This window comes from Acomys minous (genome assembly GCF_964271855.1).
Source record: "Acomys minous genome assembly, chromosome: 5".
NCBI lineage: Eukaryota > Metazoa > Chordata > Mammalia > Rodentia > Muridae > Acomys > Acomys minous.
Window position 1 is genome coordinate 73393401 of NC_140494.1, and position 16408 is coordinate 73409808.

The following is a 16408-nucleotide window of genomic DNA, read 5'->3' on the forward strand; positions in this document are numbered from 1 at the left end:
CACCGGGCTCTGGTGAGAAAGATTTGGCTAGCCTTGCCAGCTGGGGGCACGCCAGGGACCTGTGGTAGAAAAAGCAGCTTGGAACAGAAGGGATATTCAGGAAATGAAAGAAGCAGGGGAATGAATAGACTCCATCCAAGTAGAAGTCAGGTTCTGCTGCCACCCTGGGCTGACCTGTGAACCGCACGCACTCATGGGAGGTGCGCGGGATGCGGGAGTGGGGGTGGGGGTGGGGTGGGGGAGAGGCGTCGGGGGTGGGGCGTGGGGGATGGGAGGGGAAAGAGAGGCCAGGTCAGGCTTGAGAAAGCTGCTTCAGGCTTGTATCTTGAGCTTGTTGTTTTTGGACTTCGTAAAACTAAAACTTCTCTCCTCAGGTAAAGAAGCAATTCTGGTGAAGAGGAAACCTAGGGACTGGGAGAGAACCTTTGCTACGTAGACATCTGGCCAAGGATTTATACCTGCTAAAGAAACTAATGAGCCCTTCAAAACGGTGTCTGGAACCTGAACATAGAGTTCTTAGAAAAAGAAAAAGAAATAACGGCTAAGAAATACCTAAAAATGTGTTCCTCACCTTAGTAAATTAACACAATTTTGATTTTCACCTTACCCCACTAAGAATGTAAAGGATAAACAAAACAGTCTGTACCTAGTTCTCCCCGTGACTGGCGCTGAGGCACAAGGAGCCCTCCTCTGCAGCTGGTGGCATTGGAAAGGGCACAGCCACTCTGGAAGTCAGTGTGGCGAACTCTCAAACAGCTAAAGATAAATTTACCATATGACCCAGTTATACCATTCCTTGGCATATGCCCAAAGCAATCTACATGCTGCTCCACAGATGCCTGCTCAGCCATGTGCACTGCTCCTCTGTTCACAATAGAGGGTAAATGGAAACAAACTAGACGTCCTTCAACTGATGGATGGATAACGAAAATATGGTACATGAACACTCTGGAAAGTGAGTGTGTTCTTCTACTCAGGGGTCCTCAGGAAGCAGAAAGCCTAACAGTCTAAAAAACAGTTTGTATTTCGGGATTGTTTTGTATATAATTTTTAAATATTGACTGATTGTGTACTTGTGTGAACATGTGCAGCATATAGGAGGCCAGAGAGGGTGTTGAGTTGCCTCAGCTACCACTGTTTTCTGATTCCTTGGATCTATGTCTCAGGTTTTCTTGGCATGGCTAGGAGCCAGTATGCTCTGTCAACCTTTTTGTTTCTACCCAGCTTGGACCTGGATGGTTACAGGCACGTAAGGGATACCTGGCTTGTTACATGTGTGTTGGGATCTGATCTCTAAAGATTACACAAGTGTTTTTAACCTCTGAGCCATTTCTCCACTTCCTTCTTAGTGCATTGTGATTGATGAAACAGACAGTATAACTGCTGATATTCACTTCAAAGTAACAGGATTAAGTGGAGTTATCCATAAAATTTATTATTATTTCTCGGCTGGAAACGGTTTATGGTTGAGTGCCTAGGGTATAGAAATGAAAGATACTATTTGTATGACACGTGTTTAAGAATTTAAATTCTTTTCATAATACAAAGTTAAATCTTAAAGTAAAAAATATGATATTTATATGTAGCATAAAAATAATATAGTGATAGGTCTTGGGACGTAGGTCAGTGGTAGGATGCTTGTGTAGAATTGCTAGTACCATATAAACTGGGTTTGATAGTAGAAACCTGTAGTCCACGAACTCACTGGGTAGAGCCAAGAGAATCAGAAGCTCAAAGCCATCGTTGGCTACATAGCAAAATAAAGGCTGGCTTGCAATGCATAAGACTGTCTCAAAACCAAACAAATAAAAACATAGTGATAAATTCAAGAAGAGATTTTGCAAATCCTTTTGGTATTTTTTGAACACATATGTCAGGCAAATAATTGAATAGTCCTGTATTCACTTGGAGTCGAGAATTTTCTCCACACAGCCCTTTATGTAGCACAGGTGAAAGAAAACCCCAGAAAACCGAGATTCGTTATTGGTCGCTTTCTAAAAGCATTAGATGGGGTTGTCTATCAATAGGACCAGTCAGCATCCCAGTTAAGCAACTGAAATATTAAGTTTTTTGGTCTACTTATTTTTTGGGAAAAAAGGTTTTGTTTGCTTCGCAATTTATGAAAATACTCAAAAAAGGAAATCTAACAATAATGACATGAAAACCATTTGGTTTATATCAAAAGCCACAGAATTTCAGAAAAGAAGGAGAATTGGCGTCTTCTCATGGTCTAGTTTATTGCATTCTTATTTTTACATAGTTGTAATAAAAAGCACAGAGGATCTGCAAAACAAAGGCCACCCACGCACCATATGGAAAGAAAAACAGTTTTTGTCTTAGCCCTTTGCAACTGGCTTTGTTTCAGCGTCTTCTTCCCTTTAGCTTATATCTGCAATTCCAGTTTTACTCCCTCTCCTGATAGACAAATTGAGTGCAATCTGCCTACCGTGGCTTATTGTCACACAGTACCAAGGCCCATTTGTTTTCATCTTCTGCTTTGATGTTTAGCGTCCAGATCATAAAATAAACAACAACAATCAGGTCGCTTCTCCCCTTAAGAAATCTCCACCACAACTTATTTTATAAAGCACAGCACAATTGGTATCTTTTCAGGCAATCAATAAGCTGAAATGGCTCTAGTGACAAGTCTGAAATGAACTCCTAAGTGGCAGATTCCCTGGAAGCTTAAAAGTGAACACATATAAGTGCCGCACAAAGCCGAGAAGAGGGTCCTGGCGCTGCGATTTAGAGACCAGTGTTAAATGGAACGAATTATCTCATCTTCTGCTTTCCTCTCAATAAGCATCAAGTTCGGAACTGAAACAAAGGCACTTGGCATCAGTCTCTCTACCAAGAAGTTGTGTTATTACTTGCTTACTATTAATATATATATAATCAGTATAGTTAAAATTCTCTTACAATTGGGAAGAATAAAAACAGCTACCATAAACTTGGCAATCATGGGAGGTTTTGTTCCCTAGGCAAAAAAAGCATAACATTTTTAAAAAGAATTATATCTACTGGAAATAATTCTCCTTTCTATTTCACTCAGCAAATAAACCATTTTTATTGTGCAAAAAAGAGGGCATTTTAGGGACAGAAGTATATGCCCCAGCATACAGAAACGTAAACTTGTGGAGGGGGGTGCTTGCACAGATCCATCTTCATTGTTTTTTGAGGGTCAAGGTGTTATAGAATCCCATGATAATTACTGACATGAGAATCCTATCGTTAGCATGGTGTTTGTTCTGATTAGCTTCCCATAAACTTCCCCTGTAGTAGACTGGGCTCTACTGCAGAGTGTGAGGACCTGACCTAGTAGCTAGCTTTAGTGGAGCAAAACAGATTGCATTTCCACAATTCCTGACAGCCTTCCTGCAGACCTAGGGAAACCAGAGAGTGAGGATATGATCGCCCTTGTCTCTCACTCTATTTTCCTGCCACGATGACATCTGCTTTGAATTTTCAGGCTCATAAACGTCCTGACATGCTCTTGGAAAAGTGAGGGACGCTGCTCTCAGACTCAGGGATTACCACTCACTGGACACTTGAGTGCTGGCGAGTCCATAAAGTCAAGACAGAACCGAATAGCTTATTGGCACAGCCCAGAGACAGACATGGCACTCCAGATGGGAAGGTCATGGTTATTCATGAATCAGGGTTGTTCAATAGATACAGCCCATTTCCAATTTCCAATCAAACTACATCTCACAAGCTAAATATCTCAACATGTCTCTGGGATCCTGTTTTCTAAATTTAGCCTTTATAGCCATAAGAAATTTTAAACAACTTATAAAGAGCTCAGAGTTGTTTTATGAGGCCATCAGCACAATTGTAATTTTACAATTGTTAATTGCAAATGCAGCCTTTGTAAAATCCTAAGTAGATGGGAGTGTGCATTTGGACTATCAGAGGGTGTCATTTGTCTTCATGTGAGGTACAGAGGGGCAGTCTTAGAAGTGCATTGAAAGCTCAGTGGATTCTTTATGTAGCCTAATCGTGATGATGAGAAACGTCCATAAATTGGCCACAAAGACATAGAAAGATATTACTGTAGTGACCTCAAGTCTTGTACTACTAAGTAAGTTGCGTGGGAGGCTGGGAACTAGCTCCCTTATAGCCTTGTCTATTTGTCTTTTCTTCCTTCCTTCCTTCCTTCCTTCCTTCCTTCCTTCTTTCCTTCCTTCCTTCTATCCTCCTTCCTTCCTTCTTTTCTTCCTTCCTTCTATAATACCACCTTCCTTTGTCCATCTCTTTTTCCTCTGCCTCCTTCTCCTTTTTTTTTTTTTCTTGCTAAATTATGTCTTAGTTTGTAGCCTTGGCTATAGCTAGCCTAGCACTCACTATGTACACCAGGCTATCCCAGAGTAATTAGTTAATTTAACAAAACAACAACAACAACAACAACAAACAACAACAACAACAACAAAACAGTGTCTTTGATTGGGATCAAGTAGTTAATATTTGAAAGAGTTAGGTTAATTGCAAATGGAAGTTATCTTATGTCAAAATGCTTGCTTTATTATTTCTTATAAGATGTAATGGCAAATTCCTCATGGCACAAAAACACACTTGAGTAGTGTATTGACAGATGGTATCAGGGAAACGTAGACTGATGCCCTTATTGCTACTTCAGGGAGAAAATGACAAAACCAGGTCACTAGGGAAAGGAGTTTCCTGGCATTAGAATCAAGACCTCACTTTATGACTGAAACAAACAAAACAACAAGAACAACAACAACAACAACAACAACAACAACAACAACAACACACAAAAACTAAACCCAAACTCAAGAAAATGGAAATCACCTCCCTTGCCACAGTGGGGCTTGGTTTATCTTTTGTTTTGTTTTGTATTAGTGATGGTTTGAATGAATGTGGCCCCCCAGAGAGTCATGGGTTTGAATGCTTGGCCCATGGGGAGTGGCACTATTAAGAGGTGTGGCCTTGTTGGAGGAAGTGTGTCAGTTAGGGTGGGCTCTGCAGTCTCCTGTGCTCAAGCTCCACCCAGTGTGGGACAGTCTTCTGCTATGGATCAATATGTCAGACATTCAGCACCTCTGGCACCATGTCTGCCTGCATGCTGCCATGCTTCACGGCATGATGATAATGGACTAAACCTCTGAAACTGTACACCATCCCTGATTAAATGATTTTCCTTTCTAAGAGTTGCCATGGTCTGGTGTTTCTTCACAGCAATGGCACCTCTAACTAACACATCATTGTTTTTGAGAGTCTCACTATGTGACTGTCAGCTCTGACTTGCCCATGAATTCAAAACTCTTCCTTTGTAGCCTCTTGAGGGCTGTGCAAGTGTACAGCAAGTACCAGCATGCATGGCAAGAATGTGAGCTTTATAAGGGTTCCTACTTTTGTCTACTTTACTTTCTGGTTTAGCATCAACCCTGCACCTGAGCATAGTGGGAAACTCCGTAAATGTTCACTGGATAAGTAACTAAATTATGAATGAGACCAGGCAAAACATCCAGAATGTGAGGCCAGTAGTGTCTGAGGCCAAAATTTAACTGACAACTTGGGATCACAATTTGAGTTAGGTGGTAACCAGGTTCAGGAACATTTACAGTCTGGGTCAGGGAGTTAGGGAGCTAGAGGCCTTGGCTACTGCCTTGGCTGAGGAGACGGGAAAGGTTATCAGACCTTGCTGGTCTCAGGTTAGTATTGTTTCTTCATGATCTTGCTGAGCGTAGCCTTCCCCAATTACTTGTGAAAGAGATGAAAGAGAAATTGCAAAGTTTACAGACTCAAGAGAGTCACCAGTAAATTCATGTTTGCTTATTGATTGAGGTGTTGTTGTTTATTACAGCTACAGCTGCATTGTGAATTCCGGAGACTCAGCTCTCCATGTGGAACTGTGGTAGGGGATTATGCATCTAACGGGAACACGAAAGGACATGAATCTGTGCGTGTGAGGGCAGAAACGATTCCTTATTTGGCACGTTCCACACATCAAATGCATCATGGGAAATTTCTAATATAAAAGTATGATCATTAAACTGTTAGGCAAATTGGCTAAAATAGCTTCCCAGGTTAATTAGGCTTATGTTGAATGTTTGGTGCAAAAATATGTCCAGATGTTGAGTCTTGTTCACAATAATTATTGATAAAAAGATTGGATAGTTTTGGCTCTCAGGAACATCAAACCACCATGGTGTACTGACAGGAGATTCAGATAGTTTTTAACATGGGAGCAATGGTGGTGGTGAAGAGGTCTGAATGGAGATCCCCTTTCCCAAATTACTGCTGCCACTAATAATTATTTAGAGAGTAGCAGTGTTAGGGGGTTGTTGGATGTCTGTATCTGAAATAACTGAATTGCCAACAAAAGACGTACTGATTAAGATGTATTTATGAACAAGTCCTTAACTCAGCCCAGGTTGTGTTTTTGTGCCTCATGCCTGATCTCAAGCAGCCCTAAGCAATGTCAACCTCTTCCTTCTCCCATCAGCATATAGTCTTATTTGTGTGTGTGTGTGTGTGTGTGTGTGTGTGTGTGTGTGTGTGTGTGTGTAACTGATTCCCTTACCAGTCTCCTTGCTGGTCTTGTTTTTTTTTCTTTTTGTTTTTTTGTTTTTGGTGAAACTTTATACTGTTTGAGTGCAAAGCCCTCTTTTTGCCTTCCTCTCATCGTCTCTAGCCTTGAAATATTCCCTTCCGAGGTTTTTACTTAATTACATGGCCTTTGAGGACACTTCTGTGCCTTCAGCCCTGATCTCTCGATTAGATTCTAAACCCCCATATCCTATGGCCTAACCAAGTGACACCCTTGTATTTCTAATAGGAACCCCAAGCTTAAATCGGACAAAATAGAACTCTTAGTTTCCTACCTGCAAATCTGTCGTTTTCTTTCTGGTATATTTTTGGAAAATGGCACAATTTACTAATCCAGCAAAGCAGAAATAGTAATTTCTCTCCTGTCAACAAATTCTGCCAGCCCTCATCTGAAACTGTCCACTTTGCATCACTTCGCAGAGCCCTCTGTCTTATCACCGCAGGTCTTGCTTCAGGACAGTAATCTCCTAATGCTCTCCTTGGCCTTCCTCCTCCTCCTTTTTCCACTCTTCACATCAGAGTGCCAGCTAGTAATAGAAATGTGAATCCGACCTCGTATCTTCCTGTCTTACTGACTTTTCTCATTGCTGCAATGCTATACCCAGGAGAAGCACCGTTAATGAAGGGAGGTTTATTTGCACTGGAGACTACAGTCGACCCCTGTAGGGGAGGTGCGGCCATTGGCGGGAGCAAGGGGCAGCTGCTCACTCTGCATCTTACCTGCAGCCAGCGTGCAGAGAGCAACGCATGCTGGGACTTTGTCTGTTTCCTTCTTTTATGCATCTGGAAGGCCAGGCCATGGGAAGGTGTACCTTCTGCTCCTAGTGGATCCTCTTTGGAAATACATTCTGACACACACCCAGAATTGTGCTTTTATGAACATTCTAAATCTAGGGAGGCTGACAGGAAGACTGCCCACTTACTCCCTTCGTTTCTGCTGCGTCTGGAGTAGAAGCTGGAATCTGTCATCTGCATGTTTCTATACAACCTGGGCTTTGCCCAGATGTCCACTTCTAACACCTTTAACTCTTTTTTGTTAAAAGTTAAAACAAAGATTTTTTTTTTTTGGTTTTTGAGACAGGGTTTCTCTGTGTAGTCTTGGCTGTCCTGGACTCACTTTGTCGACCAGGCTGGCCTCGAACTCACAGTGATCCACCTGCCTCTGCCTCCCGAGTGCTGGGATTAAAGGTGTGTGCCACCAAGCCCGGATAAAACAAAGATTTGAAAAATATCATATTTCTTGATCATATTCTTTTCCTGTCTTCCAACACCTCCCAGATCCTCCCCCACACCTCCCTCCCCACTTTCGTGTTCTCTCTCTTTTTCTCAACTCCTGCCACACAAACAAGAAACAAATTAAAGACAAACGAACACAGTAAGACAGAAAATACCATCTCAAAACAGAAAGCACACAGTGAAAACCTGAAGTCTGTTTTTTGTTGGCACTTGCCCTGGACTTTGAGGAAAACTGATTTTTCCAACTTCTAGAAGGTATCAGTTGCAAATAGATTCTCGGTTAGGGCTGGAATTTTATATTTACTCCTCTCTGTGCTGGGATTTAAACCACCTCCTTAGCTTACTCTGGATGATTTGTTTACATGATTTTTAAATTGGTCTTCCTCCATTTTAATATAGCATTCGTTCATAAACCTAATCTCTCTTATTTACACATTCTAATTTAAAAATAGGAGGCGCCACCAAATACACTGTCACCGTCATTTCTCAAACAGTTCTAGCAACCGAGTTTTACTGATTGAAGGGAAAATTTGAAATGTGGAAAATTAAGCCTTAAGATGGATACTGGTATATAAAAACTAAAACTGATCTTACTGATTTTGGTAACATAGGCTATGGTTTCAAATTCCTGTTTTGTGAACAGGTCAGAATTCTAGCATTAGTAAACAAAGCTGGAATGTGGCAGGGTCAGAGTAGAGGAAGTGGAGAGAAGATGAAATATGTGTAAGATTTAGTCACAATTATTGATTTTTTTTTTGTTGAAATTTTTAGCAGGAGAAATGCTCAGGAATAAGAGGAGGATAGTCTTGGGTGGGCAGAGGTTTTAAGGTAGGAAGAACATAGAAGAGAGGTGACTGTGAATACTCTTCTTACATCCCGGTAAGTCTCCAGTTGACATGGAACTGCCCAGCAATGAGACTGAGAAAGTAAACTAGACAGAAGCCAGCCTTATCAGAGAGAAAGGAACCTCAGTTGAGAAAATATCTCCATAAAGCCGTGCTATACATAAGCTGTAGGGCAGTTTCTTAATTAGTGATACAGGGGGAAGAGCCTGGTCCATTGTGGGTAGCTCCATCCCTGGGCCTGAGTTCTATAAGACAGAAGACTGAGCAAGCCAGTAAGTAACACCATGGCCTCTGCATCCACTCCTGCCTCCAGGTTCCTGCCCTGCTTGAGTTCCTGTCCTGACTTCCTTTGATGAGGGACAGTGATGTGGAGGGGTAAGCCAAATAAGCCCCTCCCTTCCCAACTTGCTTTGGTCACGGTGTTTCATCACAACAATAGTAAACCTAACTATAACATGTAGTTTGCCTGTGCACATGCATTTTAGGTGTGCATCCATGTGTGCAAGAGTGTGTGGAGGCCTGAGGTAGAAGCCAGAAATCGTTCTTCATTGCTCTTTCACCTTATTCAATGAGGCAGAATCTTGCATTGAAACCAGAGCTCACAGATTCATCTTGCTAGTCAGCTTGCTCTGGGGTCCCCTATCTCTGCCTTTTGGGTCCGTCACCATAGCCACTTAGCATTGATATAGATTATGCAGATGCAAAGTCTGGTCCTCACGGTTTTGCTTGAGTGTTTTAACCGTGGAGTCAACTTCTCAGCCCATAATTCCTTAATTTTAGTCTTTATTTGATAATGTAAAGCAGAATAAATGTTATTGTGCTCATGGAGCCTCTCTTGTTCACATTTTAAGGATTTATGTTAATTGAGGTTTAATATACAGCCCTAGTGTTGAACCTACCAGAATCTGCCTCTCTTGGTCAGCTTGTAGTTACTGAGGACATTAATTTCATAGCTGTGAAAACTTGCCCTGCTGAAGGGGACGGTCTGAGCAAAGGCACTGCGTTCTGACATGTCCTTAGCACACGTGATCCTCACTTTCAGCCTTGATCAGCATGAAACCAACTCTCCCCAGAACTCTGCTCATCACTGCCATTCCCTCCTGGATATCAGACATCTTTCTGTGAATTTTTAATGCTGAGCCTGAAAGTCTCCCTGTGTTGCTTCGGGCTGGCCTGCCAGTAGGTGTGTGCCACTGCCCTTGGTTTGGACTTTGTCTTGAAATTTTCAGCAGCATTTGGGTCAATGGAACATTCTTGACCTCTTGAAATTTCTGTCCAGGCTTCTGAATTTCTCCAGTGTTTCCCTCATAGCACATTTGGTTAGACCTTTCTCTCTTACTGGACTCCAAGTCATAGGATACCATAGGGCTTAGTTTCTCTGTATCTTCTTGATCAGTGTACAGTGACCCCAGCCAATATAAGATGAAAATGTCATTTACATACTGGTGATTCTTCAGAGGGATAGATTGCCAGGCTGGGATATATCTTAGTTTCTAGACTGATTGACCAATGTGGTCAACCCCTGGTTTGACTTCTAGTACTACAAAGCAGAGTGGGGAGGTGCACACCTGTAACCCCTGCACTTTGGAGTTCAGTGTCATCCTCAGCTATTAGTGAGTTGGGAGAGAGATGAGATCTTGTCTTAAACAATATCACCAACAACCAACAAAACAGTAACAATCCAACAACAAATAGCACTGAGAAATAAAGACTTATAAAGTTTAACATCCAAAAAGAATTCCTGACTTCTGTGTGTTATTTACCCAGTGTGTTGGGTCATAAATCTTTAGTTTTTTTCCCCCCATAGCTCATATCTAATTCACTACTAAGTTCCGTCTTTCTTACGTTTGACAGAAAGGTCCACTTCTTAACAGTTCTAGAAGGCAGGGCCCTCATTGACAACTGATCAGACCAATTACTGTTCTGTTTTTCTGGTGCTTTTCCCCATGTCTGTTCTCTCTACTCTAGAGCAAGAAGCATTTAATACAAGGGACATCTTGATATTGATACACCATCAAATATTTGGGGGGGGATGTTCCTCGTACTTAGGCTGGACTACTCAAGCTCATAAATATCTCACAGTCCTCAGTCTGTGAGCAGGACAAAACTTGATTGATGTCACTGAATTGATATTGCATATTTATGATGACAGCACGGCTGTCACTTCTGTTTTAAAATAGTAAAAATAAATAAATACCCACCCATAGTTTCTGGGTTTGTCTAAAAATCCATTTTATTCTCATTTCTATTTTTTTGCACAGTGATGTGGAGACTACAGAAAATAAGTCAACTAATGAGAAGCAAAATAGTTTTTGGGACAACAGTGTTTCTTTCTTTCTTAACATAGAGCCAAGTTTCAAAGGAATATGAATCTGGTGAAGCATCTTCGAACCATCTGTTTAGCAAGACACAGTGCCAGCAAAATGAAAGGCCGGCTTTCAATAACTCTGTGCATACCTCAAACCCCTGCGGCCTTCCGAGACTCTCCTTAACATGTGTCCATGCAACAAGGATCTCTGACACAGACACACTGGTGGCCTTGACATCAGTGGGAGCAGCAGTGGGTTCTGTAGGAAGGAAAATGGAAGTGGTAAGCCCAAATCTTCTTGGGTCATCTCTGAAACACTGTCCAGTGGTTCTCAGCTGTACATGTCTTTCTGACTTATTTTTTTAATTTACGTATTCACTTTACATCCGGATCATAGCCGCTTTCCTCCTCTCCTCCCACTCCTGCCCTCCCACCCTCTTACCCCTACCCTCTTTCCCCTTCTCCTCAGAAAAGGGGAGACCTCACACCAAGCCATCCCAGCACACCAAGTAGCATCAGGACTGAACTCATCCTCATCCTCTGTGGCTACGCAAGGCAGCCTTGTTAGGGGGAAGTGATTGAAAAGCAGGCAACAGAGTCCATGTCTGGCTTATTTTTGAATGATATGTTGTGAAGCTATGAAAAAAAGCACTAGATAAGAAGGTAATATGGTTTTTTTTGTTAAGTAAATTTCCATTAGAATCTTACCAATAACCAGTGATAAACTGAGAATTGTTTGGAGAGAAGTCATCTATCCTTGAGTCAGGGAGGACATCTTTTGAAAAAGTGAATGGTATGAGTTAAGTTGTCAGGCACTCCAGTCTAACCAAAAAAAATAAATCAGCTGGCATTGATGTGTTTGTTTGTTTAATTGCTTTGGGGACCTAAGTTATGGGAACAACCTAGCTGCACAACACAAGAGATGGAGCACATGTCACATGTTCACGATGGAATGTTCTTCAGCCATAGGGAAGTTATGTCATTGGCAGTAAAATATTTAGCATTAGAGATTATCATACTAAGTTAATTAATACTGTCTCACAATATCACATATTTTCCCTCGTTCATAAGTTCTGAACTCATAATAACATGAGATTATATTTGTACTGATGGCATGAAAATTGAAGGAAATTTCTCTGGGAAATAATGGAGAAACTCTCTCCCCTTTCTTCCCCACTCTTTCTCCCCTTCCTTAAGTAATTAAGGAGAGTCTCACAGGGGGGAGTTGGGGAGAAAGGGGAATTTAGTCAGATATTGGGGTGTATGCATAAAGTACTTGCAGGAAGATAAGCTTATTTAATACTGCGGGGTGCTTTGCCTTTAAAGATTATAGTTATTGATAATTGTACAATGTGTGCATGTGTTCCAAATATAACATGGCATTCTGGTATTATTTGCAGTTTCAGTGTTTCTATATTAGAGTTAAAAAAATGAACAAACACCACCAAAACTCCCTATTGGTATTTATCCACCTTGTTACAAACTGTTTTGCCACCTTTGAATCCCATGTTCTCTCATCTGTAATGTGGGAGTAAGATAAGCAATAGCAAAGCCAGGAGTGGTGATACACACTTGTGACTCCTGCACTACAGAGAGTGATTCAGGAGGGTCACAAGTTCAAAACCAGCTTGTCCTACACACTGTGTGCATGACCAGCCAAGAATCACAAGTAAGAACCTGGCTCAAAATATAACAACCAACAAACGAAGAAGTATGACCATGTACATTAAGATTTGGTCTTAATTGGAATAATGCATCTACAGTGGTTAGTGTTACAGTTAGCAATATCCATTCACAAAATATCATGCTGATGCTATATTTACCTTTTATAGTCAAAGAGGGCATCCAAATTTCATTAGGTGTTTTTTTTTTTTTTGCCACAAAACTCCACAATGGAGGAAGTGTGCTATGTGTCCTGATATTTAAAAGGCATTCACTGATTTTTATGACAGGTGCAGGCAGAGAAGAAAGGTCCACCGGGGTCCCAGTGCTGCTCGAAAGCGTCTCTCTATTTGTTTCTATGCTCAGTGACCTTTCACACCATTTTTTCCTAAAACACAATGTCTGACTGACATCCATCAAGAAGTGCATTTTCTTTGACACCACATGCTATATGAGCAAGGAAATATTTCCAGCTTTGACATGGCTGAATCATAAATACTGTCACAAACACATGTTAACTGAAATGGAAGTATAAAGGTCACGGATTAGGTCGAACAGTTCTGTATAGATTATTATATTTTAAAAAAACCTATGCTATAAAAATTGGAAAGACTTTTGTACTGACTTCAAAATACTGCCCCCCTTCATTCAGGAAACCATTTGACAAAGACACGGTTTTAAAGAACACCTTTCCAAAGGCATTATGAGAGACCTGGAGTAAGTGTAACTGTTTTCTAATATCTGTCCTTAGCTATAAGAAGCACTCACATATCTATCTGGATATTTTTGAATATTACTGATTTAAGATACTAGTGCCATGCCCAGTATATAATCACACACTCCCAACAATGGTGAGGAGAGGCTCATGGATCAATGTTCAGTATTGGACACAGAGTGAGTTCCTGGCCAGCTTGGAATATAAGAGATCCATCTCCAAATAAATAAACAATTGATAAGTAAACAAATGAACAAACCAATCCATTCAAGAACATCTATTCATTGCTGTAAAATAAATCTACTAAAGTCTTTTCCAAACATATTTGTACTACTTGGTGTTTTTCTTTTGGTGAATCTCATGTTTAAAAATCACATGCTAAGATGATAGAGGACAACAGAGCTGAGTTTTGTGTTTAGTACGTATACCAGGTGACTCACAACTCATAACTCTAGCCCCAGGAAGTCTGGCACCCTCTTATGGATTCCTGGAGTACTTCTTTTTCTCTCTCTCTCTCTCTCTCTCTCTCTCTCTCTCTCTCTCTCTCTCTCTCTCTCTCTCTCTCTCTCTGTCACACACACACACACACACACACACACACACACACACACACACACACAAATGTTAAAAAAATGTCCCATATGCTATAATTGAACCAATTCAAAAGTACTGTGGTAAATTCACTTGATTTTTTAACACAAGTTGACATTGATTCCTACATTGTATCAATTGTGATTCCTCATTCTGACAGCCTCTAAATATCTTTTCTATTTCCTTGCTCAGTGGTGTCCCTCATATTACTCTATAATCTATTTTTCATCTATTCAATCTTTTCTTAAAAGAGAAGAGCTTCTATTTAATTCTCAAATCACAGCTAGCAGACTTGAAGACTTTTAAAATTGTTTAACAGGAGTTTAAATTCTTAATTCTGTATTTAAAGAAGGGGCATGCTGGCAGTTTAGAGGCGCACGTGACTGTATTACTCAGGTTTCGGTGAGATTCATTTCAAAGGGAACCACACTTTGGTTATCATTTGCCATTCTGTCACTATGTCGCTTCTCTTCAGAACAAATGCATCACAGAGACTCGCCTGCCAAATGCTTTCCACCCGCTTTTATATTACTGAGGCAATTACATCTCTGTCAGAGAAGATTGCAGGGGGATAAATAATTTCAGAAGCACAAAAACACATGGCTGGGTGGCAGCCTTTCTATTCCTCCTTATCTCCAGAGAGAAGTTATTTCCCCATTAGCTTTCAGGAGCACCAGCACATTTAAATATGTCTCAAATCTAAATTAAATAAAAAGGTAGAAGTTTGTGAAAGAACACGGGAGATGATGAGCAAATACTTCCCAAACAAGTACTTTAATTTCACAGAAAAGCTTCGAGGATTTTAAAATTGGGTCAGACCCATCCTGATGTGTCACAGATGCTTTCCCAGGGCTATGGGCCACAGTTGCATCACCTACTGAGCATGGACAAATGACCTTAAGTCAGTTCATCTTCTAGATCCAAACAGCACTAAAAGTTCACCCCTGCTGACGTGAACTGCAGCTTCAGCACTGGAGAAAGCATGGCCTCAGCTAGGTAATTCCAAATGCCTTGCTATGTCCTGTCTATAGCTGATCTGACAACATGCTTGTCTGCAGATGGGAATCCCTGACCGAAGGGCAGAACCTTTGCCTGGGATCTCCTGTTCTATCCGTAAGTCCACTGCAAGTGCACGAGAGAGCCACTACAGACAGAATTTAAGACAATTGCTTGGATAAGGAGTTAGGAGTATCCAGACAGTAGATTTTTGGTGTTCAAGCAATTTGGTATTCAATTAAAGCCAATAAGCCAATCTAACTTACCCTACAAAATTAAAAAGGTATAGATTTTCTTAGGGAAAGATGCTTCATTCAAACTCTACTTCCAAATGTGCTCCTCCCCAGCCTGCTTATTAGGAGGACAGTCTTAAATATTCTTTAGTGTTTTACATTTGTGAACAAAGAATCTGCTAGTTTGTTCTCATTTGACTTTTTTCTGTTGATATGTATGTGTGCAGTGTGTATGTATGTGGGTACACATCTGTACGAAGGACTGAGGTTGATATCAGAAATGTGCCTCTATCATTATTTTTAACTTACTCTTTGAGGCAGAGCCTTTCAATCAAACCCAGAGCTTGCTCTTGCAGCCATCTTGCTCCAGGGATGTTCTGTCTTCACCCTCGATGACTAGGATTACAAGCAAGTAGGAAGTGTGCCTGGGCCACTCAGCATTTATGCACATCCTGGAGATTTGGGCTCCTTCTCTGGTGGCAAGCCTTTAACCTGTGAGCCATCTTCCCAGCCCATCACTCTCACTTTAGAGTCATTTTGGGGGAGCAGAGAAGGGACTATAAAGAAAACAAATTCCATTCATTCCTTTACCCTTCAATTGTCTCCAAAGACTGACAGAGGAATGGAAAAATATGCTTAAACATATACATAATAATATGCTTAAACATAAACTCAATAGATAAAGAACTCAGGGTAGTCAACAAAAGATTCTTTAAGAAAAGGATTTAGTGTGTTCCAGGACTTATTAATTCCAGACATGTGTTAAATCATCCAAAACGATTATTATATGTGATGAAATTCCTTTTCCAAGAGGGGTAGGGGGACCACAAAAGGCATCACACAGCTTCTACGTGTGGAGGGAGAGTTTGAATGCCTGATGATGTTGTTACACTGGGCTTCACACATGTGACATCCACTTGAGTTTTCTTTTCTGTGTGTATGTACTTGTAGCATATGTGATTAAGTGTGTGTGTGTGTGTGTGTGTGTGTGTGTGTGTGTGTGTGTGTGTGTGTTGTATGTCACGTGGATGGGTATGGAGCCACAAGTTGATATTGAACATTGTCCTCTATTGCTCTACACATTATGCATTTAATTGTGTCAGCATTATGTTCACACATCATATATGTGAGGGTGTGGACATCTTGTGGCTCTTAGAGGGAACTCTTTGGGAATTGCTTCTCTCCTTCCAGCTTTGGATTGGATAGCAGACTCAGGTCACCATGCTTTCTCTGAAAGTGCTTTTATCTGCAG

The 16408-nt window shown here is 41.0% G+C and overlaps 1 protein-coding gene across 4 annotated transcripts in view; it reads right to left on the reverse strand.

The window, feature by feature from the left end:
• CNTN5 (contactin 5) overlaps positions 1 to 16408 on the reverse strand; it is a 1112028-nt gene that overhangs the window by 38579 nt on the left and 1057041 nt on the right. For all 4 annotated transcript variants that reach the window (XM_084782482.1, XM_084782479.1, XM_084782480.1 and 1 more), the window contains one exon: positions 11109 to 11218. In XM_084782482.1, the coding sequence (XP_084638608.1) occupies positions 11109 to 11218 (110 nt within the window). The remainder of the gene's footprint in view (positions 1 to 11108; positions 11219 to 16408) is intronic.